This window comes from Phialemonium atrogriseum, assembly GCF_030411735.1.
Source record: "Phialemonium atrogriseum strain 8032-3 unplaced genomic scaffold QBC33scaffold_17, whole genome shotgun sequence".
NCBI lineage: Eukaryota > Fungi > Ascomycota > Sordariomycetes > Cephalothecales > Cephalothecaceae > Phialemonium > Phialemonium atrogriseum.
The window spans coordinates 411,766-435,974 of record NW_026848154.1 but is presented as its reverse complement, the minus strand read 5'-3'; the positions used below and the strand labels follow the sequence as shown (position 1 = coordinate 435,974).

Sequence of the window (24,209 nt, the reverse complement as noted above, 5' to 3'; positions counted from 1 at the left end):
GCCCCCCCCCCCCCCCCCCCCCCCCCCCCCCCCCCCCCCCCCCCAAAGGGGTAAAAAAGCTCACCTCCGTCTGTGAGCTGGCTAGCATTGCCTCCCGTGGTCTTGCCACCCCACTGCGGGAAAGCGGCCCTGATCTTAGCCAACGACTCAGGGGTCGTTCCGGGCCGGATGCCGTCGTCCCTGTCGAGGACGACCTCTTTCCACTGGCCGTCGGGGCCCTTGACCCTCGTGCGGATGGGGACGATCTCGTCGTCGAACCAGCCGGCGTTCTGGGCGCGCTCGGCGCGCTGGAAGCTCTCGGCGGCGAAGCGGTCCATCTCCTCGCGCGAGATGCCAAAGTCGGCGCTGACGTTCTCGCTCGTCCAGCCCATGGGCTGCATGCAGTCGGCCGACTGCTGCGACTGGCTCGTCACGGCCTCGTCGAACGGCTTCTCCAGCGCGTCGCCGCCCACCGTCATCTGCTCCGCCCCGATCGCAACCCCGACCTCGATCGAGCCGCTGCTGATGGCGTGCGCGATGTCCGCCGTCGCCTTCAGCCCGGAAGAGCAGAACCGGTTCACGCTCGACGCCCCCGCCGTGTCGGGGAAGCCGGCCGCTAGCGCCGCCGCGCGGAGCTTGTAGGCCGCCTTGCCGTCGGAGACCTGTAGGAGGAGGACGGTCAGTGAGAGGATTCGGATGTGGGAATGGCGGGAGAAGGGAAGGGAAGACGTACGTTGCCGAGGCAGATGTCTTCAACCAGGGCTGGATCCAGGTTGCATCGCTCCTTGACCTCCTTCAACAGGGCATAAACCATGTATTCTAAGCTCGTGTCCTTAAAGCCGCCCTTCCTTGCTTTGACAAGCGGCGTCCGGATGGCGAGGGTGATGACGATGTCGTCGGGGTTCTTGGAGGTGCTGGCACACGAGAAATGTCAGCGTCACTGTCTCTTCAACGGGGGCGTTCTTGGTAGCAATGGCAGGGGCGAGTATGGCTCACATGGAAGAGAGGGCATTGCCCGGCGTGAGGTGTTTGAGGATCGAACCGAGTCTTTCTGCCGCCATTGTGTCGATAATCTATGCGCCTGGGGTATTGAATAGGATTACAGTAACTTGGGAAACGAGCGAGAAGGTAACTTTGGGCGGAGCTGCGGCTTAAGAGGCAGACGTTGGAAGTTGATATTGCGGCAACTTGACGGTCCCCGGTCCATGTCTTGCCGAGGCATTTCGGCCCTCGCAACTTGCCGTGTTGCTGCTGTTAGTGGCTGTTAGCCACAGAGTCCGGGGTAAGTAGCTCGGCAGGCGAAAATGGTATCAGATTGACCGCTGATTGCTGCCAACCCTAACACTAGAAACTCTCTCACCTGGGCTGCCCCACCTTCGGCAGTTGTGGAGGGGCAGTTGGCTGGTTTCACAAGCCTAGGCCTGTCAACCCGAATATCTTCAACATCTCGATAACAATTGAAGGGACAAAACATGGCCAGTCCGCTGTCATCATTTTCTTCCTTCAAGTTCAGGATGGTGTCTCCTGCGTCCGCGTCCGCTGATGTGACCAGCTTGCGTGTTTAGCTTCATCGATGGCCATTTCGGATTGCATCCGGAGCGGGCGACTTGAAAAGCGGCCTGAATCCGCTGCTATTTTCAAATAACCTACAACACCCCACTCCACAGACGTCGCGGACTGTTTGATGGCCGAGAATATGGAGGTTGATTTGGTCTTATGGTCGCAGGGTCTCTCACCTTTTCTTGTTTCTGCCACTCCGCCTTGTACTGAGAAACAGCCAATGGCGCTTCCAATTGGAGAGTTCTCTGGCGGGGCTTGCCGGTGCCGGCTCGCCGGCCCAGAGAGTTGACGAAGTTGGCGGTGGCCAAGGGCCAACTGTGCCGTTTTGGTTGATCCAGCCAAAGGGGGTCAGATATTACATTCATCTCGTCTCCTTTGTCTTCGAGGCTGGAGATCAAATGCGTCCCTCGCCTGTCGGCAACTACTCGGGGTTAGGGGATTGGGCTTTTCGTGATAGCCGCCATTATGGCATCACCAGTTCACCACCATCCCGCTCGAAACCAGCCTAAGGCTGTTCATGGTGTATCGTCAATTGGTCTCCCACAATAGGCCAACTCTGATAGGTCTGGATATCGGAGTCCGCCTCTCGCTGCGGTTTCCGTATCTGATCATCGATCGTTATCTCGTCTTTGCTAGACGTTATCCCAGTTCCCACTCGCACGTCAGCCTTGAATCGGCTTTCACCATCCATTGTGCATATCCCACCTTTCATCTAGGCCTCCTCGTGGTTGTAAGCACAGCGATATATTGTCCAACGTCCCTCAGGACCCCACCGTCTTGCCCAAGGAGTCATCCAGGCTCGCCAATGACGGCGGAGCTCAATATGTTGGGAGAATGATGCTTACTATCGAGGTTCTCGCGCCATGAACCGACATCGTTTCTCGGGGATCTCGGCAGCTCTTTCTAGATTTGGGTTTGCATTGAACAAGTTCCCGCTGTCTATAAATACAAGTTCTGCATTCCTACAAGTCGTTCCGTCGCAAGAAGCAGCAGTTTGTGATAACTGAAACTCGCGCAAAGATAAACCACCCAGATACCCTAGCACACCCTAACCAACAGTCGAGATGCCGCCCTCAGCTACAGAGACCGTGCAGCAGGTTGTAGTCCCAATCGTCGAGAAGACCATTGGTACGAAGGTGGAGCAACCTCAGAACACCAATGGCTCTGTGAAGGCAGCCCAACCAGAAGGCGAGGAGCTTCCCAAGCTCGAGACCAACCATAAGGAGCCCCTCAAGCTCAGCGGTGCGCTGGACAAGTTTGAATCCTTCGACGTGACGCCTGTCATCGGTCGTGAGTACGCCAACGTCGACCTTGTGGAGTGGCTTCGAGCTCCCAACTCGGACGAGCTCATCCGAGACCTTGCCATCACGAGTAAGTTGTGCGATCTACCCCTGAGTTGCAATACTCCCAACCCATCCCGTGCTGAACAAACGAAATAGTCTCTCGTCGCGGCGTCGTCTTCTTCCGCTCCCAGGACAAGCTCACCGACGAGCTGCAGAAGGAGCTCGTGCAGAGGCTCGGCGAGCTGAGCGGCAAGCCCGCGACCTCGAAGTTGCACATCCACCCGGTCAACAACGCGGGCCGCGAGGGCGGCGGCGGGGACGACGAGATCAGCGTCATCTCGTCCCAGCAGGCCAAGAAGCTGTACTCAGACCGCTTCGCCGCCTTCGGCTACGGTAGCAAGCGCCAGAGCGGCAAGAATCAGTGGCACTCGGACATCACCTTCGAGCCCGTGCCGAGTGACTACGCACTTCTGCGGCTGACCCAGCTGCCCAAGACCGGTGGTGGTGAGTAAAATCAAACCTCCCTCCAACCCTCCGTCGGCCCAGAAAGACAACAAGAAGAAAAAAGCCCCCCCAAGATACTAAAACGCCCCCTTCCAGACACGCTCTGGGCCTCAGGCTACGAACTCTACGACCGCATCTCCCCAACGCTCCAACGCTTCCTCGACACCCTAACAGCCTACTACGCGCAGCCCCTCTTCAACGAGGCCGCCGCGCGCAACAACTTCCCCATCTACAGCGCCCCGCGCGGCGCCCCCGAGAACGCCGGCGAGGCGCTCGAGGCCGTTCACCCGGTGGTGCGCACCAACCCGGTGACGGGGTGGCGCAGCGTGTTCGCCGTGGGCCACCACGTGCAGCGCGTGCACGGCCTGTCCGAGACCGAGAGCCGCAAGCTGCTGGACTGGTTCGTGAGCCTGGTCGTCGAGAACCACGACCTGCAGGTGCGCCTCCGCTGGCAGGCCGAGAACGACGTGGCCATCTGGGACAACCGCAGCGTCTACCACGCCGCCACGCCCGACTACGTCTACGAGGAGGGGCTCGGCGAGAGGTCGGGTAGCCGCGCCGTCAGCCTGGGAGAGAGGCCGTATTTTGACCCGCAGAGCACGGGCAGGCGGGAGGCGCTGAGGAGGGAGAGGGAGGAGGCCGCCGCTGGTGCCGGTGCTGCGGCTTGAGGCGCGGGGGCTGGCGGTTCGTGTGGGATGGCAGCTCCGCGTGGGCTTGGTTTTGTTCGGTACCTCGAGTTAGTAGCGTGATACAAATAAGTAAAGCATCAATTACAGGTTGTCCCTTGCCTTGCATGTACAGCTGCGACGAACAGAGCAGGCAATGGAGAAGAGCGCCTAAGAAGCCAGGAAGGAGAGAACGGGGATGGCAAAAGTGAATCCCATGGGTTTCGAGGCGCAACTGCTGGACGGGGTGTTTCACATATCACTACATCCCAAATCACCTGTGTTGGCCAGACCCTCCGATAATGGAGTTTGTTTCCCCAAGGCTACCAGCCATGATAGACACAAAAGGGGCATGGTGGAGGCACGTATTCGGGGAAAATATTTGATTGCAGTATGGACTGAAGGTTGCCGCACGCCTAAAATACCGGCTGCCCACCTCAGGGAAGCGTCAGGAGCCTCCAAGCCCCGGGATATCCCGGTCCTTCCCACTGCACCAAGTTTCCCCCCCAGTGTCTTCCGCGGAAGGAAGTACTTAGGCCGCAATGGTGACCTCAACCTCGACACCAGCCTCGACTGCGCGCTGTTAGAATTATGCAGATATAAAGGCGGGGGGTTGCGCGGGTCCTTACTGTTGACGATGACCGACTTGACGACCTCAGTAGGGGCGTGAAGACTGCAAACTTGAGTTAGCGCCTGCTCGGGAGAGGAACTTTCAGGGGAGGAACGTACTCAATCAAACGCTTGTGGATGCGGAGCTCGAAGGTGTCCCAGGTCTTGCTACCCTCACCGTTGGGAGTCTTACGGGTGGTGATCTTGAGGTTCTTGGTCTGTTGGGGTGTTAGAGGCTGCCTCGAGAAGTTGGTTGGTGGACGGGCGACTTTACCGGAAGGCGGACGGGCCCCTTGACCGAGAGATCCTTGGACCGGGCACGGTCAATCAGCTCGGTGCAGACGCGCTCGAGGGACTGGACCTTGCGGCTCGTGAGGGTGATGCGGATGCGGTGAGCCTTCTAAAGAGCAGGGGCGGCAAGTCAGCAATCTTGTCTGTGGAGGGGCAGTCGCAGCTTGGGATTCTCGGGTGAAACGTACGGGCTGCTCGCCGAAATCCTTGTCGCCCTTCTGGTAAGACATCTTGTTAATCGTCAAGACTCGAGCGTTATGCGCTTCAGCAAAGTGATGACGATCGGGGTGGGTAGGTGGATGGTTGAAGCTTTGTTCGTTCTTGAGGAAATCGCAGAATTTTGAATTTTGGTCGCGGTGGGGAGATTTCAATGTAGGGCTTGGAGGAAAGTGGGGCACTGAGAGTGATGGGTCCGTGCACGCCTCATTTTCAGAGATGCTGAAAGTGGGGCTGCATTATGTATGGCTTCCAGCGTGGAGAAATCTGTACCGCTGCCTGCACTCCTCATTCCACCTATATTCCGTCAAAAAAAGAGAGGTAGCTAAGAAAGAAATAACCGGGGGAGGGTTGTTTGGGTCGATCCTTCTTGTGAGCTGGCCCCCAGTTCAAGCGACTTTATTAAAAAGCGTGGGCGAGGCCTGAGCCCGCGTCGCTGGAGGAACTAAATTACACTGTTGATCCGAGGTTATCGAGCCCGGTCTTCAGAAGGCGTGCCTCAAACTGGCCCTCGGCCTGAATCCGAGCACAAGTCCCAAAGAGGCGGGCAGGAGGACCCTGGGGCCCGAGTCCCTTCCTGCCCTTAGGATCACGTTAGGGTGGCCTCTACGGCCTCGGGAAGAGGGTGAGGAGGAGAAGGACAGCCAGTTACCCAACGTTTTCCGTGGGGTCGGTGGTGAACATGATGCATGAGTTCTGCCAGAGAAGCTGACTACCTTATCTCCAATGTCTTACATCATGTATACTCAAGAAAATGTTGGCAAGTGGTCCAGCCGCACGGTAGGATCCTAGCAGGGCGTGAACTGATAAGGGAACAGTAGTTCATCCAGAAACCCATCTCAGCCCGGTTGTCCATGGCAATCAGGATATCATAGCACGGGGTCAAGAGGCTGTCGACTAACTCTGACTAACCTCTCGGTAGACCATCAAGCCCACTTCTAACAGGCGTGAAGCGTGTGATCCTTTCAACCTACTGGCGCTTGCTTCCAGATTCCAAGACTCAGAAGAACAACTGGCCTCAAGCACGCTGCGTAACACACACGCGCGTCCAACCCATGGGCGCCTGGGCGTTTGGTGTACGATATTCAAGAACAATAGTCTCCGTTGCTGCGCCAATGCTTGGCAGCTGTCCGTATTATTTAGTTGGATGACGTAGGCCGCCTCGAAGAGACACGCATCGCTTTGCGATATGGCATAGACAACATCATGCGAGGGAATCGCCCATACAGACACTGTTACGGATGCACATGGGAGAACGGCTCTGATTTCAGACTCGGACATAATCATGGGCAAGGGTCTCAACTAGACGGACACCCACACGCCAAGGGAAGATTAGAACATAGAAAGGGTCGTACGTCTTCGTCAGCTATGCAAGGCCACATCAGGCAGCCAGGGGCCAAATTTCATCCGATCTGACCATCTGGCTCGTGTAAATGGGGGTTTGGGTTGGGTGCGGCTTATTAATGATGGTCTAGCGTATGTTTTGAAGCTTGAAGCGTCGGTGCTACGGATATAGTGGCAAATCCGAACAAATCCGGGATGATCCGTGAGACACCGAGACTTTGCGCATTACACGTTCAAGTCAGACTGCGTGGACTGACTGGTATAAAGATGAGTATCACCTCCCCCAATTCCAAACTGATCCAGACCAGCACAGCCTGAGTTTACAATCAACAACCTCTTCAGTTCCAGCATTATCCCACTCATCTCACCTTCTCTCATCTCATCTCATCTCACTCATCCCATCTCATCCCATCTCACTCACCCCACTCGTCTCATCAACCCCCCCCTAAAGACCACTAAAAAAGCCACCCACCATGCATATCACCATCGTCCCCGCCGGTCCCAAGACCGCCCGCGCCACGATCCAAAACCTCCTAGACGACCCGTCGGGCCCAACCGTGCGAGCCGTATACCGGGACCCATCCAAGGCGCCGGCCTCGTTCCTGGCCCACCCCCGCTTCTCCGCCTCCAAGGGCGACGTCGCCTCGTCCGAATCGCTCGACTTCTCCAGCTCCGACGCCGTGCTCGTCATCACGCCGCCGCGCTTCGACGGCTACGACGTCGGCGCGCACGCCCGCGAGGTGTCGGAGAACACGAGGCGGGCCGTCGAGAGGGCCGGGTCGGTGAAGAGGGTTGTCTTGCTGTCGAGTATGGGGGCGCAGTATGCTGAGGATGTAGTAAGTGTCTTCCCCTCCTCTTTACTTTGATATTCGAATCTGGTTTTCTCTCCCCTTTTGACAGAACTGACGATAAATTACCACAGGGCGAGATCAAGACAAACCACCAAGCCGAGCAAGTCTTCAGGGGCGCAGCTCGGGAGGTGGTCTTTGTCCGGCCGTGCTACTTTATGGAGAACTGGGCTTCGGTCGTGGGGACTGCGTCGAGCGAGGCAGCCTTCTTCTTCTCGACCGTCACGCCGCTTGACTTCCAGATGCCAATGGTAAGCAAAGCCCCTTTAATCACTGAAAACGCTATTTGCTAACGTCCCAATTACAGGTTTCGGTAGAAGACATCGGCTGCACCCTCGCCGGAGAGCTCCTCTCGACGGGCCAGGAACTTCCGGCTAGCCCGTACGTGTTCGAGTTGCATGGTCCGGGCCTGTACTCCACCCTCGACGTGCAGAAGGCGTTTGAGGAGGTCCTCGGCAAGAAGCTCACGGTCAAGGCAGTCGAGAAGGCTGATCTTGACGGATTTTTCGGGCATGTGTTTCCCCCGGCAACGGCGAAGGAGTTTGCGGAGATGAACCGCAGTTTCTTGCCTGGTGGGATTATTGACAGGGACCCTAACCCGACTGGAGTCATTAAGAAGGGCAAGATTGAGCTGGTTGACGCGTTCAAGCAACTGGTGGCCAAGTAGGTTCGCTCAGTTGAGAAATCTGGTTCGGGAGGGATGTTTGATATTAGTGAAGAATTCTAGCAGTTGTTTGACGAGGTATTAATTAACGAATGTGAAGGATTTGAGAAAATATTAATATATGGTATGGCTTTCGAACTGTAATATGGCCCTAATATGGTCACCTCCCTCCACACAGGCTCACGAGGCCAGCTCAGGCCTGGCTCAGTTTCGGCTCATGGCCTCGACAGAAGTCGACAACTATAACCGAGGAACCCAAAAAGTGAACCCCTCCAAGAAAGATGGTCCAGACACTCGGACATCTGTGGGTTCGCAACGTCTACCATCCAAAGATTCATAGATAATAATTTGCCCCTTTTGCCATCTGGGAATGCTCCCAAGCACTTTTGGTGTCGACCACGATGTGATACTTGTAGGTACCTACGTCCGTATGACCTGAGATGTGCCAAGCTAGATCTTGATAGACGGTACTTACAGGACCAAATGTCCAGTCTGTAACACAGCTATGGATTCGCAAAGTATTAAACAATGTCCCGGTATCTTATCTCAGTATGGGCAGAAAGTGATGGAGAGCTTTCTCTTGGAACGGCTTGCCCTTCCAGCCTTGGCCCGCGCAACTAGATGCACAGACAATGACCGTCCCCCGGGACTATTAGTGTGGCGTGAATTATAACATCGGCGGCTTGTGATGTTCCTGCAAATACTCCAAGTCGAACTTGCCATCGTCGAGTTCCCTTCTGACTGTTCAAATCTCTCGCCCACTTGAACGTCAGACCTTTGACTATCCCCCCACTTCCAAGATGGATGCCGCATTCCACAGTTTCATACGCTGAAGTCTCGTACCGTTGGAATCTGGTACGGATTAAAGGGTAAGAAAGGAAGCAAAAGCAAAGGCCAATTCCGAGGGAGGCAGTTGGTGCTAGGCTGAAGCCGGATTAATTAATGGATAGTAGTGGCAAATTCATTTGTAAGCAAATGACAAGCGACTATGGTGTAATGGTTAGCATTGCTGCTTTCCACGCAGCAGATTTGGGTTCAATTCCCGATGGTCGCACTGTTTTTTGCTTGGATTCTACAGACAGACAGAGTCGCAGGGTTGAATGGTTTTCTAGGAACCTTCTTTTTTTTGTATTTCTTTTCGCAGGGCAAAAGGTGACAATTTCTAGCTTCTATTTACATGCATGGCCTTGGAACCACCCCTTGTTGATTCCTGCTTATACCCTCCACAAGATATGAAAACTTTGACAGGAGGTTGTCTTGGACCTCTCCTGGATCGGGATCCAAAGTCTTGGCCCCTTTGACGTGGGTCCCGAATGTTGACCCCTAAGACACAAGTCCCGAATCTTGGTTCCTAGGACCAGAACGCACCGTATCTAGAACCCTTCCATGAAGCAGAGGCGTCTCGAACTCTCTTCCAATGCTCCTCGACTCTGACGCATGGCGACACCCACCATCGCGCCCGTTGGTCCGCCTTGCCCCGTGATACTCTGCGGTACTCGCACGACCCGATCGAGACGTCCACCTTTTTGGTCGTAGGTGAAGATGACAGAACTTCGAGATCTGCTTGAGGCCGCCACACCTTGCACCAAGGGCAGAAGACAAAGATACGTTATGTGTAGGATAGGAAGCTAGATTAAGCATCGAAACGAGCCTTTGGTGATTGCAGGCAGACCATTCATCCCAAAAACAAAATCAGAAAAGCTGCCGAGCATGATGTGGAAGGGCGAAGGGGAGGAAGACCACTGTCGGATGGCCTGGAAAAGTTCGAAGGGGGCGGTTATACTTCTGAACGGTGAAACAGACAACAGCTCTCTTCAGTGAGGACAGGGAAGGGTATTGAGTTGGTGATTACGAGTACGACATTGCCAAGGCGCCTTCTGGGACTCCGGCTTTGGTTAGGAGTGAAGTTGACATACTATTGTAATATGACCCTATCCTTCTATTTACGTGACCCCTCCCCGCTCCACTTGCACTTCGCTCAGCAACCTCATATACTAAATGAGGCCGTCGGCGACGTGAGGGACGATGCGAGCTCCCGTGATGGAAGGGTCGATCCGAGGATCGTATTTATCGATCCCGTCAATGGGGGCGTATTTCTCGCACAGATAGCACATGTTGTTGTACGCACTTTGATACAGATTGAAAGTTAACGATTTATTGCGAAACTCAGAGATGGTCTGGAAAACAGGAGAATGGATATGGGATACTCACGTCTTCCTTAGGGGACTCCCCGGGTGGCCGGCCGAGTAGTTGATAGCCCCTTTAAGGCTATACAACCGAGTCCGGTCGTCAAACTCGTTGGTTGGCTCGGCGGCAGGATAGTTGAGTAGGTAGTGCCTCGTATACAGCTCCGATCGGAAGACAGAGCTAAACTCGCATCTCCAGTGGCCCAGTTCCATTTCGTTGTGAGCAAAGTAAGACCCGGCGTCGAAGAGAAGGGACTCTCCCGTCTCCAGATTGATTCCCATATTCCCCTCCCAGAGGTCCCCGTGGATGATGCATGGCTTGAGCTCCCTCCCTTCAGCTTGGAGGGGTTCGAGGAGACGCGGGATGACCTTCCACGCCACCTGATGGACGGCTCGCTCATACTCAGGCCACACCCCGTTTCTCTTGGTGTCGAGATGGCAGACACCAAGGAATAGGTTTCGGTAAAAGGTAGCCCAGCTCTCTTGCCATTCAACCGAGTGGGGTCTATCCCCGTCGCACGTACGGACGTGAAACCCGAACTTGCCAGTAGGCGACTGACTTGTCCTGTGCAGATTGGCAAGCCGACGGGTGAATTCGGCGGGATCCGGGGGACTGGTCACGTCCATGTCGACGAACTCGGAGAGATAGAAGTAGGTCGCCGGGCTCTGCACCTTATACTTCCCGAATCCAAAAGGCGTTGGGATGAAGTCCGGTGTGGTGTTGTGGATTATTTTGGACGATTCAAACTCGCCTCCCAGCATGATACGGCCCGTCTCGCCATAAGCAACCTGTTGAAAGGGGAGTCGGTAAGCTGACGAGGTCGCACTTAACCACCCCGTTGTCAAGGATTTGTGGAGATGTAATTGCCTTCAGAAAGTATCTTTGCTCTGATCCATCCAGGCTGCGTGCTATGACTCTTCCCGTGATAGTCCAAGCACTGGTTCCGAAATGCTCGACTGAGATGAAGGTGCTTCCCTCTGGGAGAGCTGCAAACACAGATGTTAGATGGTTGATATTGAGGCCTCCAAGGGGTCCCCTTACCATCGATCACAGCCTGGTCCATCGGAAATACGCCATCTAGTTGGGCGAGAATCTGCTTGATGGTCAAAGTTCCTGTGTCTGGAGCTTGGACCCGAGGCACCTCCAACACCTCTGTGGTTGTGAGCTCTGTGGTTGTGAGCGACATTGCTTTGGAAGTTTTCAGAGTATGTATTGCTGAGGGCTCCGTTCTGTGAACGCGGGAAGCTCTTGGGAAATGGAGGGTCAACTTGAGTATTTATTTGATGCGGGGATCGAATAATTTGACTACGGGTCTTCGCTTCCTTCATATGCACTCCGTTATCAGGCCAATTGGAACGGCGGGCTGCCGTCAAATCTCACTAAATCCCCGCATACGTGGCTGTGAAAATGGGTTGCGTGGGCGCTTAGCATCGATCCTCCTCCCTCCCCCACTCGTCAAGAAGTTCCCCTCTCCGGCCCGCGATGGTCGCACAACTATTTTCGTCCGTCATTCTCGTGCGGGTCCCTTCTTCAGCACGCAGCGGTACTCCGTGTTCGTTCTAACACCAAGGTGCTCCGTGTGTATTCAAACATCATGGTTTGTTCCCAGTGTTTTCGGTTTCCCATTGGCTTCCTGCGTTGTTCGGCAGCCCCGCAGGTCCGTGCTAACTTTCCGCGATCCTCCTGTAGTTCAGGAAGCAGTTTGCCTTTCGCAAGAAGAAAGGGGGCGACCACGAAGTTGCTCTCGTACCCCCCGACCAAGGTGCCGAACGGCTCGCACACGAAGCGTTGTCGACATCGAGTACTGCCTACAATACCCCGTTGCGCGACCGATCGCCTGGTTCTGCCTCAGGGTTCAGCAGCATCACCTCGGCCGACCGCCAATCCACGAGCCTCTCAGAAGCCCCGGCGGTCCGCGGGGCCGAATCATCCACGCAAGATCCTCTCGGTCTCAAAGTCGTACACCGACCACCGGGCGAACGCAGGGTTGATGTCATATTCGTTCATGGCTTGGGTGGCAGCAGTCGGTCGACATGGTCGCATAACCGCGATCCGGAATTCTTCTGGCCGCTGAAATTCCTCCCTCTCGAACCAGAAATCAACGAGGCCCGCATCTTGACATTCGGTTACAATGCCAATTTCCGGCCCGGAAGTGCGAGGGGCAAGAGTAAGATGTCGGTCTTGGACTTCGCCAAAGATCTCCTATATGACCTGAAGTATGCCCAAGATGAGTCTGCAGCGGAACTGGAAGACCTTGGAATGGGAGAGGCAAGGATACCCCAACACCGTGGCTTCCCGTTGACCCCAGGGGAGCTAATCTCGCGAGCAGCGACCAATCATATTCGTAGTTCATTCCATGGGTGGGCTTATCGTAAAAGAGGTACGTGCCGGCCCGAGGCGCTCTTCCCGCTAGACCAGGACCTACCCACAAGAGGATGACATTTGCTAATATTCGCAACTTGCAATAACTAGGCCTACATGCAAGGACGATACGACCCGACCTACCAGCATGTTATACAAGCAGTCTCGTCTATTATCTTCCTCTCAACCCCCCATCGCGGAACCAACCTGGCCGAAACACTAAATCGCATCCTGCAAGTTTCATTCATCACAAGTTCGATGCAGTTCGTTGCTGAGCTAGCAGCCGGTTCACAGACACTGCAAAAGCTCAATGAGCAGTTCAGGCATGTGGCTCCAAAACTGCAGATTGTCTCTTTCTATGAGACCAGGCCAACACCAATGTTCAAAAAGTCTCAAATAGTATGTGATACCCTCCATAGCAACGTTAAAATAAGACAGTTGTATCTAATCAAGAATGCTTTAGATGGTCTTGGAAAAGGACTCGTCAGTCTTGGGGTATCCTGGAGAGGTATCCAAGGCTCTTGATGCAGACCATCACACCATCTGCAAGTATCCAAGTCGGGATGATCCACGGTATATCACTGTGAGGAATGTTCTCAAGACTCTTATTGGGAAAACAGTCTCTAAAGGTAAGACAATTTTCTTATCTAGATTAACTATTTGACAGAGCCCAGAGCCTGACAAGCTTAAAATCGTGGACAGACCAGGTGCAATCAAAACCCCCAATCACGGATTTTCAGGGGTACCTTTCAGTCTCCGAGCCCCCTAGTGGAGACTACACTTTCTTCAGGGATCGCTGGACTCCCGGCACCTGCGGCTGGATCACTAACCACGAAGCCTTTACGGCATGGCTTGGCGATACATGTCCCAACCCTCGAGTTTTATGGGTCAGCGGCAATGCAGCCAGCGGCAAATCGATCCTCTCCTCTTTCGTCATCAATCACCTAGTGCAGCTAGGCTTGCCTTGCCACTACTTTTTCATACGATTCACGTCCCAGGAGAAGCGAGGGTTGGGTATGATGCTACGATCCTTAGCGTGTCAGCTTGCAAACTCGACGCCTGCCTACGCGGAGAGGCTTCGTCAGCTCGAGATTGCTGCCACGGATCTCAGGACTGCAGACTACCGGAATATCTGGGAGTGGCTATTCAAGCAGACTCTCTTTCAGCTTGACGACCTTGACTATCCGATCTATTGGGTTATTGACGGTGTCGACGAAGCAGAGCGGCCAGGGTCCGTAATAAAACTTCTGTCGGAGTTGAATCAAACGGCCATTCCTCTCCGAATCATGGTCGTGAGTCGGAAAACCCACGAAATATCCTCGGCCTTCCAGAAGTTGGCCAAATCTGTGCATATGGAGACGGTTTTTGTGGAAGGGAATCTCCTCGACTTCCAATCCTACATTGATCATGAGATGGATCTCGCTGGCGATGCCTCTTACCGGGAAGCAATCACTGCGCAGCTTCTAGACCGGGCAAAGGGCAACTTTCTTTGGATCCATCTGGCCATACAGAAGATTAACACTTGCCACACTAAGCCAGCCGTTGAGGAGGCTTTGAAAATACTTCCATCGGGGATGGAGGCTCTATACCACCGGATGGCCCTGTCTGTTCAGTCTCAACCAAGCGCCAGCGATCGGATACTTGGCCAAAACATCCTAGGCTGGGCAACCTGTGCTCGGCGGTTGTTGAGAGTCGAGGAGCTTGGTGATGCTCTTGAAAATGACGGTGTCCTTGAGATGCATAGAACGATTGCTGACCTGTGCGGTGGCTTTGTTACGGTGGACCATGAAGGCAAGGTGGCTATGATCCACGAAACTGCCCGAGAGTACTTGACGCGCGGAACCGGAAAGGATCGACCTCTAGTCGTCGACAGCAAGTCTACCAACGACATGTTGTTCAAGCGGTGCGTAGCACGGCTGACTGATCCAACACTGAGGAGTCAAATCAACCGGCGTCGGCCTCAGGCTCTCCTTGAATATGCCACGAGCTCTTGGTCCCACCACCTTATCCAAGGTTCGGTCAGCACCAGGCCAGATATCTTGGACATTTTGGTGAATTTCCTCCAAGGGCCCCACATATTGACGTGGATCCACGTTGCTGCCAAAGGCAACCAGCTGAGAACTTTGGTTGTTGCTTCCCGCCATCTGGCTGACGTTGCAGTCAAGTTGCGGAGGCGGGACGATGACGAGCCAGTCTCGAAACGCCAAGCAACTGCTGTGATCGAGGGTTGGGCCACCGACCTTGTCAAGATCGTTGGAAAGTTTGGCAATAACTTGAAGCAACACCCGGATGCCATCTACAAAATGATTCCCCCCTTCTGTCCCGAGGACTCTATGGTCTATCAGCAGTTCGGCCGAAGAGAGCGAGCGCTTCAGGTATCCGGGTTCACTACCAGCAACTGGGACGACTGCCTTGCACGTTTCTCCATGGCCCAAGGTCTCTTTGCGTCTTCAGTGATTGCTGCCGGTACCCGCATCGCAATTCTTGCGGTTTTTCGAAAGACGAGCCACGTCATCATCTACAACTCAGCTACCTTTGAGGAACAACGCCGCATCACACATCCTGAGCGTGTCTTGAGCATTCAGACCAACAAACTCAGCGACCTTCTTGTGACCTATGGCTACTTGACCACAAGAGTGTGGGATATAGCGACGGGGAGGTGTATCAAGACGGTCAAAAATCCGGCAAAACGCCCTCGCCCCCACGCCATACTCTTCACTGAGAAGAATGACACTGTGATTGCTTGCGGCGAGGATAGATGCCTCAGGAGCTTTTCCCTTGATGATGATTCTGCTGAGGAATGGAGCCTTGTTTGTCAGATCGAGGAGCAAAGCCTGGATGAAACCATGGTCAACTTCCCCATTTGCTCCGAGTTGAGTCCAGACGGCAACATGATTGCCTTCGGCTACCGTAGCCATCCGCTCACAGTCTGGGAATTGGATCCCCCGATGCTACTCGGCCAGTGCACCATGCCGCTGGACGCAACAGACATGACGACCGAATGCAACACTTTCGGTGAAGTGTTTAGGCTTGGATGGCATCCGTTTAGCGGCGAGGTTTTTGGCCTGACTCAAGTCGGGTTACTCTTCAAATGGGACCCATACGAGGAAGAGGCCAGCATCAAAGTCCAGGCAGGTGCAGACTGCCTGGCCGTTAGCTGGGATGGTTCTTTTGTTGCCACCGGCGACGCGGTTGGCACGATAAAAATCTACGCCACTCCCGACTTCTCGGTGCTCTACCAGCTTGCATCCCAAGACCCTGTCTTCAATCTCTCCTTCAGCACCGACTCTAGGCGGCTCTATGACATTCGGGGGTCTTACGGCAACGTATGGGAGCCCAACACTTTGGTCCGCCTCGCAGATTGCCCAGACCACAGCAGCGATTCCCACAGTGAGACAGAGAGTCTTGCCAAAATTTCCCTGCGCGCGGAGCACCATTTCCCCAGGGTCGACAGTGTCATCGCTCTCGCTGGCCAGACTGTCGGTCCGCTTTACTGTTACGGCACCGAAGGGGGGGTTGCCATACTGTGCGAATCAGGACGTGGCAAAGTCTGCGAGCTGGAGAGGTTGGCATCCTATATGCCCATCGAGCATGTTGCCTGGAGCGATGATGGCCGCACTGTCGCTCTCGCAGATCTCGGCGGAAATCTTGCCATCAAGCGAGTGTCCAGGTCCCGAGACAACCGAGACGAATGGAAGGTGCTCCATGAGTTTGACCTTGTCATTCCGACGGAACGGGGCTATATTCGCCAAGTCATCTTCCACCCCGCAGGCCACAAGCTCTTCTTGCCCACCCCTTCCGTGCTGTTCTCCATCGATCTCGAATCCCGGGCCTTGAGCGAGTCCCCGCTTGAGTCAACCATGCCGCCCAAAGTAAAATGGATATGCCATCCGATGCAACCGGATACTCTCCTGGCATTCGGCAACATGAAGGTGCACATCTTTAGCTGGACAGATCTTAGACAGTCTGAAGTGCATACTTACTTTCCGCCTCGGATTGGAAGGCCATCACTGGCATCCGACTCATCATTTCCGCATGGGCGCACGGGCAGCTTCCAAAAGGAGAGTGAGACGCTAGGGAGGGTGGTCTCTGGTATTGGCTCTCCCCAGGTCTTGCTAGAACTCCTACTGTCGAACGACTCGGGTGATATCGAGAGCCAGTACCTCCTCTTCGACATTGGCGACCTGCAATTGGGCGAAAACGGGGAGATGGCCCACGGCGAGAACACTCTCCCCTATACCCTCTTACCACAGGACATCGCCGCACGGATACGTGAGCCACTCGCATTCCTGTCACGCAGGAGGCTGGTATTTCTCGATGTGGACCGCTGGATTTGCACTTGGCGCTTGGACAGCTCTTCCAAGTTGCGGCCTGAAGGAAGGACAGGCTCGGAGGTTGGGGGGATCGAACAGTACTACTTTCTTCCCGGGGATTGGGTCACCAGTAATGACACGCGTCTCTGCACAGTCACGCCTGATGGGACGCTGCTTTGCCCAAGGAATGGGGATGTGGTTACGGTGCATGCCACTAAGCTGCGGAAATAGAGCATACGTACATACAGGAGGAGGACAATTTGCATGCGTGGGGTGGTTATCGTTCATTGCTCTTGATAATACCACTTGTTGGAAAATCAAATATTCTAGTTTAGATATAGATGAGGGTTTCGCTGTGCAGAGTTGGGCAGTTTGCTACTCGCGCCTGAGGTCTGTGAAAGCCAGGTGCTGATGGTGGTAGTAGGTATTATCTTTCTACGGTCGCCGGGCATCATTTGGATATATGTAAGTCCGAGATCGGTGATTGTTCATTTCTCTTTTATACCACCTGTTGAAAATCCAGAGTACCTCCAACTTAGATCTAGATCAACTTAGCGACGTCCACTCTTCGTACTGGGAGTCTGGTCCCGTAATACTGTCTCGCTGTTTCGCACTACCTCATTGCAACTCTGGCATATGAGATAACTGTGCTCTTCGGCAACACCCAGAGCTGATTCACGTGCCACTTCTTAAGCCGTTAAATAGTACAGCACTTAACTTAACGTAGTACTATCATCCACCTTAGCGGGGGATGAACTGCATGAAAGGGTCAACATTTCACCGTAATTTGGGCATATAACTAGGGCTGAACTCTTTCCAATGCGTTTCTAGTAGGTTATCCCTCGGGCCCATCCAAGGTTCTGAGAGATACCTATTTAGCTAGCAAAAATCCAATGGCAACAGCACCACTCACTTCCACCAAGTCACCCCCAACGATGGCTGCCGAACCCGAAAATCCCAGTCCCCAAAATCCCGACGCCTCGCAATCAGAGCCATACTCCGAATTTTCCCCCGCAACGCGTACCTACCTGACCTATCTCCTCGGAATCATCATGACCCTCTCCACCCTCACGGCAACAATCTACTTCCCCCTCCTCCCGCTGCTCAGCACCCAATTCCGCGTCTCGGCCCAGGCCATCAACCTAAGCGTAACAGTCTACGCCGTCGCGCAGGCCGCCTCCCCGGCCCTCTTCGCCTCGCTCGCCGACTCCCTCGGCCGCCGGCCCGTCCTCCTCGCCCTGGTCGCCCTCTACGCCGCCGCGAGCCTGGGCCTCGCCCTCAACCGCGCCGACAGCTACGCCGCGCTGCTGGCCCTGCGCGCCCTGCAGAGCATCGGTGGGTCGCCGCTGCCGGCGCTGGCGTACGGGCTCGTCGCGGACCTGGCTGTCCCGGCCGAGAGGGGCCGCATGCTGGGTCCCATGCTGTCGACGTGCAATGCCGTGTCGGCCGTGGGGCCGGTGGTTGGCGGGGCGGTGGCGCTGGGGACGGAGGGCGTGGAGTGGGTGTTTCTGACGCTGCTGGTTATTTCAGTTGGGTGTTTGGGGTTGGCGGGGTTTACGCTTCCCGAGACGGCGCGGTGTGTGGTTGGAAATGGCAGTAGGCCTGCTGTTGGGGTGTGGAGGACTTGGTGGTCGTTGCTCCCGGGAAAGACGAGGCCGGCCAGGGAGAAGTATTCCTCCGAGGTTGGGGAGAGGCAGAGGTGGCGGCCTGCAAGCGCATTTGGGTCCTTCCGAAACATCCTGTACAAGGATGCCGCCTCTGTGCTGTGGATGGTGGCCTCGTCGTATTCGGTTTATTACACCTTCCAGGTTGCGATTCCGTCCATCTTCGCGCATGTCTACGAGTATAACGAGCTTGAGATTGGATTGGTCTTCCTGCCGGGACTGGCTGGTATGACCATTGGAGGAATCATTGCTGGGAAGTTTGTGGACATGAACTACGCCATCACTGCGAAAAAGTCCGGTCTCGAGGCCGGGGAGAAGTACGACGGGCTTGGAGACTTCCCCATCGAAGCTGCTCGGTACCGGCATTGTCTCATCTTCATTGTCCTCATGTCAGTCTTGGTCGCTGGCTATGGCTGGGGGGTCTACTTCCGAGTCCACCCCTCGGTTCCCATCGTCCTGCAGTTTCTCATATGCGGCCTGTCAACGTTGCTTAGCCACACAGCCAGTGCTCTGCTGGTTGACATTTTCCCAGACAAGTCGAGCTCTGCGTATGCTTCTGGGCAGATCATGAGATGTGGGCTTAGCGCTGCTTCAGCGGCTGTTCTGCAGCCCCTGATCGATGCGGTTGGGCGCGGTTGGTACTTTACAATCTTCGCTCTTTTTGTTGGGGTGACTGGGTCTCTTTCTGTTATTATCAGTAGGTGGAAGGGGATGAAATGGCGGCAAAGGAGGTGTGCCCATCACAGTATCGACAGGCCAAACGACCCTCCGTTGGTAGCATCAGAAGTATCCAGGCCAGTCACGCGGTCGTCGGCAGTCTAATGGACCTTATCTCACCACGCCACAACATTTGACCCCCAGAGCACGACTTTTCCCCAACTACCTTATATTGCCATCAGGCCCATCCAATCCATAGTCCTAGTCTTTATTCTTGTTGACGAACGCTCCGAGCATGGGCCAGCCACGGGTTCGCGGGCAGGTTAGTTGCTACACTACTGCGCAATCAGCGGCCTGGCCGGCGCGGCAGTGAAGAGACATGGCGGAGAAATCTATTCCACACATACACAATGGTATCTGCTACGAAAACAGTGTGTGGGACCTGCCGAGCAGGCTTCGAATTAGGAACTGGCCTCTGGAGATGTCCCCCATGCTTGTTTTCCTGGCGCCTGTATTGTCACGAAGAGGTGGCTCAAGCAGAGACATTCAGACCCGCAGCAACGGCCCTGTCCAACTCCTCAACAGCCTGTCTGACAACGTCCATTCCCGGCCCCTCATCCTCGATGAAACTCTCCTTCTCGAACAGGTGACCCTGACCTATTGCGATGCACCACCTGCCTTTCTTGTCGCCGAGCAATTGGGCTACGCTAGCACAGACATTCATGTCGACATCGACATCTGCGTCTCCCTGGATGAAGATCGTCACGGGCCATTCCTCAAGCTTCGGACTCGACGCAGCGTCTTTCGCCCAATCGAAGCCCGCATCGACGCCGCCCACGAGAGATGCATACGCGTTGTCGTAGAGGTAGTAATCGTACAGTATCCCACGGTTGGGGTCCTGCCCCGATGCGTCAGACGCTGGCTGGGCGGACTTCTGGAAATGCAAATTCTTTGCCCCGGACGGCAGCAGCATGTCGAGCTCGAAATCGGTGGCAGAAGTGGTGCCGACCGACACGGGCTCGACCAGAAGATGTTCCACCTCTTCCTCCAAGATCGGGTCTGGAGGGATGAGCGTGGACGAGTTGAAGAAGGGGTGACGGAAGGTCGGAATCCCCGTAATGGAGAATAGAGCGAGCGGCTTGGGAGCCGAATGGTGGGCTACAATGGTTGCCATGAAGAAGCCTGAAAAAGGACATGATGGTTAAATGACTGAGACCTTGGCAACGAAAGGATGCTTGCCTGTTTGGATTGTCTCATAGGATAATGCCACATACCAGCACTCGCACCGGCAACAATGACCGGGCGCTCCGCTCCACTACGGCCGAGGTTGCGGGCGAAGGCATACGCCGACTTGGCATCGTCGAGGAGGCCGTCGCCGAGGACTTGGGGTACAAGCCGGTAGCTCGCACTGACAAGCGGCCATTTCCGCTTCAGACAGGTCTACGTGACATGATCAGGATTTGGCCTCGAACATCTAGTTTTGGGGGGTTTTCTCCGCATGGATGGAAGCTCACCTGGACGAGCCATGGGGGAACATTACGCCTAGACCCCGCGACTAGCCCGCCGCTGTGGAAGAAGAGGAGGACGGGTGAGTCGGTTGGATAATCGGGGGCCTCGTAGACGTCGCATTCGAGCGGGATCTCATGGGTGGCGAAGGTGTGGGTCGACTTGGTCAAATTGGAAGACATCGTCTGTTGCGTATAATCCGTCTGTTGAGAGCGAACAGCTGCGGGAGCTGGGCCTGGAAGATTGCGGGGATTATGGGATGGATGTCGTCGAACAAGAGAGGGGCAAGTGCTTGGCTAGAGCCGCCTTCTTTTCTACTTCTACTCAAACAGCGGCGTGATGATATACCGGCTTACAGGCTAGATAAGCACCGACCTATCTAGGTAGCCAGATCCTGACAGTAATAATCTAGACGTATTACTTGATGGTGAGTGGGGAGAGGGCGGGGGAGTGCGTCTGCCTACGCGTCAGGATCATGCCAATACCACGGTCTCACGTGAATAATTATTTAGAACGCTGTTGCGCCGAAAGTGCCAATGTCCCATTAAAGTTTAGCGTCCTCCTTCCCGTCTGGTGGGTACAGTACCCGACAGGCGGGCTTAGTTCCACTTTCCCACCGGTAGTCCTTCAGCTTGTAGACGTCATCTTCTGTCTCCTCTTCACCGCCCATGACCACCTCAAAGCCGCCGTCAAGGTAGACCCCACGACCATGACCTCCAGCCCGCGACCCAATCCTCCCTCCCGCAGCAGCACGACAAGTCGCGACCATGTTCCCGCCCACCCCAGCGGTCTACGAAGAACCTTCACGCCGTCCAACCCCGCAAATGACGCATCGTCGCCCTTGACCGACGAACACGCTGATTCGGGAACCGACGCCCCGCATGCCGGGCCCAGCACGCCACACCGTCCGCCTCTCCCGACGGAGTCGACGGCCTTGCTGAGAGGCGTGCTTGACGTGCGGGAGCACGCGCACGAGGGTCCCTGCGACCATGGCACATTCTCGCCGCGCCCGACGAGCCCGACCAGCATCCGGAGCTCCCAGGAGGACGACGCGGGCTCCGGCTCCGACAGCGATTCCGAGAGCTCCAGGCCGCTCGTGGATGGCGTGGCGAGCACCATGGCGGGGAAGCAAAAGAGCTGGAAGAAGAAATGGGCGGCACGGATGAGGAGCAAGAAGATGAGCACCTCGACTGCCCTCGCTGAACGGCACGGCGTCAAGCACACCACGTTCATGTAAGAAATACCGGTTGCAGGTCTGTCGGTTGGTTTCTCATACCGTGGGTTTTAGGTATCTGTCGTATTACTTGCCGGTCCTGGTCTGGGCGCGCGAGTACAAATGGTCCTACCTCAAGGGCGATTTCGTCGCCGCCCTCACCGTTGCCGGCATGTACGTGCCAATGGTTCTCTCCCTCGCCGACAACCTCGCACACGTCCCTCCGATCAACGGCCTGTATGCCTTTGTGCTGAACCCGTTCATCTACGCCCTGCTCGGCAGCTGTCCGTCGCTGGTGATCGGGCCCGAGGCAGCGGGCTCCCTACTCGTCGGCACCGTCGTCAGGTCGAGCGTCGACTTGGGCCAGGGCGGCGACGACGACGCAATCCTGCAGGCCAGGGTCAGCGGCGTCGTCACCGGCATCGCGGGCGCAACCATCTTCATCGCCGGCCTGACCCGCCTCGGCTTCCTCGACGGCGTCCTCTCCCGGCCGTTCCTCCGCGGCTTCATCTCCGCTATTGGGTTTGTGATTGCAGTCGACCAATTGGTCCCCGAGCTGGGGCTGGGCAAGCTGCAGGACCAGACTCCCGGTGTCAGCCACGGCAGCAGCGTGGACAAGCTCCGGTTCCTCGTGGCCAATCTCGATAAGGTTCACGGCCTGACGTTTGCGCTGTCGGCGACAAGCTTTGTCGTCATCTTGCTGTTCAGGGAGATCAAGCGGCACATGCAGCCCCGGTACCCGTCCGTCGCATATGTCCCCGACCGCTTCCTCGTGGTCGTGCTATCGGCGTGGCTTACTTACTACTTCGGGTGGGATAAGCAAGGCGTCGCCGTCCTCGGGAAGGTGGAGTCCGCATCGGGACACTTGTTCACGTTCCGCTGGCCCTTCCGGGCGTCGCAGATGAAGTATATCCGTGACGCTATGGGGACCTCGTTCCTCATCGCGCTGCTGGGCTTCTTCGAGTCATCCGTCGCGGCAAAGAGCCTGGGCGGCGCATCGAGGTTTCCCGGGATCCAGCTCAGCGCTAACCGCGAGCTGGTGGCCCTCGGCACCGCGAACCTCGTCGGCTCCTGTTTCATGGCTTTGCCGGCATTTGGGGGCTACGGGAGGAGCAAGGTCAACAAGGCGACGGGTGGTGTGAGCCCGATGAGCTCCATCTTCTTGAGCATGTTAACTCTTATCTGCATTTTGTTCCTTCTCCCCTATCTCTATTATCTGCCGGTGAGTGCCACTTCTCCCTGGGACGATCCCCGCTTGCCCTGGGCTAATGATGCCCTTAGAAACCCGTCCTCTCGTCCATGATCAGCGTTGTCGCCTGGTCTCTCATCGAGGAATGCCCCTCGGACATATCCTTCTTCCTCCGCATCCGCGCCTGGCCGGAGCTCGGCCTGATGACCATCATCGTCTTGTCGACGATATTCTACTCTCTGTCCCTCGGCATCGCCATCGGGGTGGGCATCTCGCTGCTGCAGGTGATTCGGCACTCGACGCGGCCGCGGATCCAGATCCTGGGGCGCATCCCAGGGACGCAGCGGTTCGAGAACGCCGAGGCCAACCCGGACCTGCTCGAGTTCTTCGAGGGGTGCCTCATCGTCAAGATCCCGGAACCGCTCACGTTCGCTAACACGAGCGAGCTCAAGACCCGCCTGCGCCGCCTCGAGCTGTACGGCACCTCCGAAGCCCACCCGGCGCTGCCGCGCCTGCGCGGCGAGGAGTCGAACAGAAACGTCATCTTCGACGTGCACGGTGTCACCTCGATGGATGGGTCAGGGACGCAGGTGCTGGCCGAAATCGTTAGGGGTTACAGGCAGCGCGGGGTGCGCGTCTTCTTCAGCCGCGGGCCGAAGCCTGGGAGTAGGGGCGGCGACGGCGACGGCGATGATGGGGTCTGGGCCCGGATGGAGAGGTCGGGTATCGTGGGACTCGTGGGCGGGGAGAGTCATTTCGTGGACGACGTTATGGACGCATTGAAGATGACCGAGGTCGAGGAAGGGGCGGAGCTGGGCGTGAGGAGGGACTAGCCTGCTTGGGGAGGGGCGCTGGCTGCGTTGCATGGTGATAGGTACTGCATATCGCATATGACTGGTGGTGCTGTTTAATTCTAGCAGAAGATGGATGGCGTTTGATCTGGGCAGGTGAGAAGGTAGAGTCAGTCGACCCCCTGAGCGGCTTGAGGTCTTGGGCTGAAATATCTACACTGCATTCGGTTTTTCTATCGAGAGGAGTATATTAAATTGATCTCGTACATGGCGACGCGCGCTGGCCCTGGGACGCGGTCGTGTTTCGTCAACGAGGCGTTCCTCATACGGCCGACCATCTTGACATGAGTCAAATCGATAATCAC

General features: G+C 55.8%; 9 protein-coding genes across 9 annotated transcripts in view; 5 read left to right on the top strand and 4 right to left on the bottom strand.

Annotated features, from left to right (window-relative positions):
* QBC33DRAFT_542998 (acetyl-CoA acetyltransferase) overlaps positions 1-1,173 on the bottom strand; it is a 1,974-nt gene extending 801 nt beyond the window's left edge. The window contains exons 1-3 of the mRNA XM_060428326.1: positions 976-1,173; positions 713-893; positions 65-641 (exon numbers count right to left, since the gene is read on the bottom strand). Of these exons, the coding sequence (XP_060282167.1) occupies positions 65-641; positions 713-893; positions 976-1,040 (823 nt within the window). The 5' untranslated portion in view covers positions 1,041-1,173. The remainder of the gene's footprint in view (positions 1-64; positions 642-712; positions 894-975) is intronic.
* A 1,317-nt stretch (positions 1,174-2,490) lies between these two features.
* On the top strand, positions 2,491-4,263 carry QBC33DRAFT_589863 (putative alpha-ketoglutarate-dependent sulfonate dioxygenase). Its single transcript, XM_060431595.1, has 3 exons — positions 2,491-2,910; positions 2,979-3,326; positions 3,423-4,263. Exons 1-3 carry the CDS (start codon positions 2,604-2,606, stop codon positions 3,992-3,994), a joined length of 1,227 nt encoding a protein of 408 aa, XP_060282166.1. The 5' UTR covers positions 2,491-2,603; the 3' UTR covers positions 3,995-4,263.
* A 260-nt stretch (positions 4,264-4,523) lies between these two features.
* On the bottom strand, positions 4,524-5,121 carry QBC33DRAFT_516367 (small subunit ribosomal protein S20e; the record flags this gene model as incomplete). Its single annotated transcript, XM_060426145.1, has 5 exons — positions 4,524-4,564; positions 4,621-4,664; positions 4,721-4,818; positions 4,875-5,000; positions 5,080-5,121. 5 exons carry the CDS (start codon positions 5,119-5,121, stop codon positions 4,524-4,526), a joined length of 351 nt encoding a protein of 116 aa, XP_060282165.1.
* Positions 5,122-6,659: 1,538 nt separating this feature from the next.
* QBC33DRAFT_121270 (uncharacterized protein) lies at positions 6,660-8,061 on the top strand. The gene is made up of 3 exons (XM_060421988.1): positions 6,660-7,287; positions 7,374-7,550; positions 7,607-8,061. Exons 1-3 carry the CDS (start codon positions 6,925-6,927, stop codon positions 7,964-7,966), a joined length of 900 nt encoding a protein of 299 aa, XP_060282164.1. The 5' UTR covers positions 6,660-6,924; the 3' UTR covers positions 7,967-8,061.
* Positions 8,062-9,957: 1,896 nt separating this feature from the next.
* QBC33DRAFT_454256 (Fructosamine kinase-domain-containing protein) lies at positions 9,958-11,336 on the bottom strand (the record flags this gene model as incomplete). Its single annotated transcript, XM_060424719.1, has 4 exons — positions 9,958-10,090; positions 10,175-10,938; positions 10,985-11,136; positions 11,192-11,336. 4 exons carry the CDS (start codon positions 11,334-11,336, stop codon positions 9,958-9,960), a joined length of 1,194 nt encoding a protein of 397 aa, XP_060282163.1.
* Positions 11,337-11,412: 76 nt separating this feature from the next.
* Positions 11,413-12,408, top strand: QBC33DRAFT_542984 (uncharacterized protein). The gene has a single exon (XM_060428325.1). It carries the CDS (start codon positions 11,434-11,436, stop codon positions 12,139-12,141), a length of 708 nt encoding a protein of 235 aa, XP_060282162.1. The 5' UTR covers positions 11,413-11,433; the 3' UTR covers positions 12,142-12,408.
* QBC33DRAFT_454170 (uncharacterized protein) lies at positions 12,182-19,310 on the top strand (the record flags this gene model as incomplete). Its single annotated transcript, XM_060424715.1, has 6 exons — positions 12,182-12,437; positions 12,499-12,530; positions 12,623-12,910; positions 12,975-13,140; positions 13,214-17,022; positions 17,682-19,310. Coding segments are annotated over 6 exons (6,180 nt in total), but the record flags the coding sequence as incomplete, so codon positions are not given.
* QBC33DRAFT_542976 (alpha/beta-hydrolase) lies at positions 19,294-21,141 on the bottom strand. The gene is made up of 3 exons (XM_060428324.1): positions 20,660-21,141; positions 20,420-20,585; positions 19,294-20,327 (listed from the first exon to the last, which is right to left on the bottom strand). The coding sequence occupies exons 1-3, from the start codon at positions 20,831-20,833 to the stop codon at positions 19,678-19,680; spliced, it is 990 nt and encodes a 329-aa protein (XP_060282160.1). The 5' UTR covers positions 20,834-21,141; the 3' UTR covers positions 19,294-19,677.
* Positions 21,142-21,360: 219 nt separating this feature from the next.
* On the top strand, positions 21,361-23,886 carry QBC33DRAFT_454311 (sulfate transporter 4.1; the record flags this gene model as incomplete). Its single annotated transcript, XM_060424723.1, has 3 exons — positions 21,361-21,884; positions 21,940-23,086; positions 23,146-23,886. 3 exons carry the CDS (start codon positions 21,361-21,363, stop codon positions 23,884-23,886), a joined length of 2,412 nt encoding a protein of 803 aa, XP_060282159.1.
* Between the last annotated feature and the right edge of the window lie 323 nt (positions 23,887-24,209).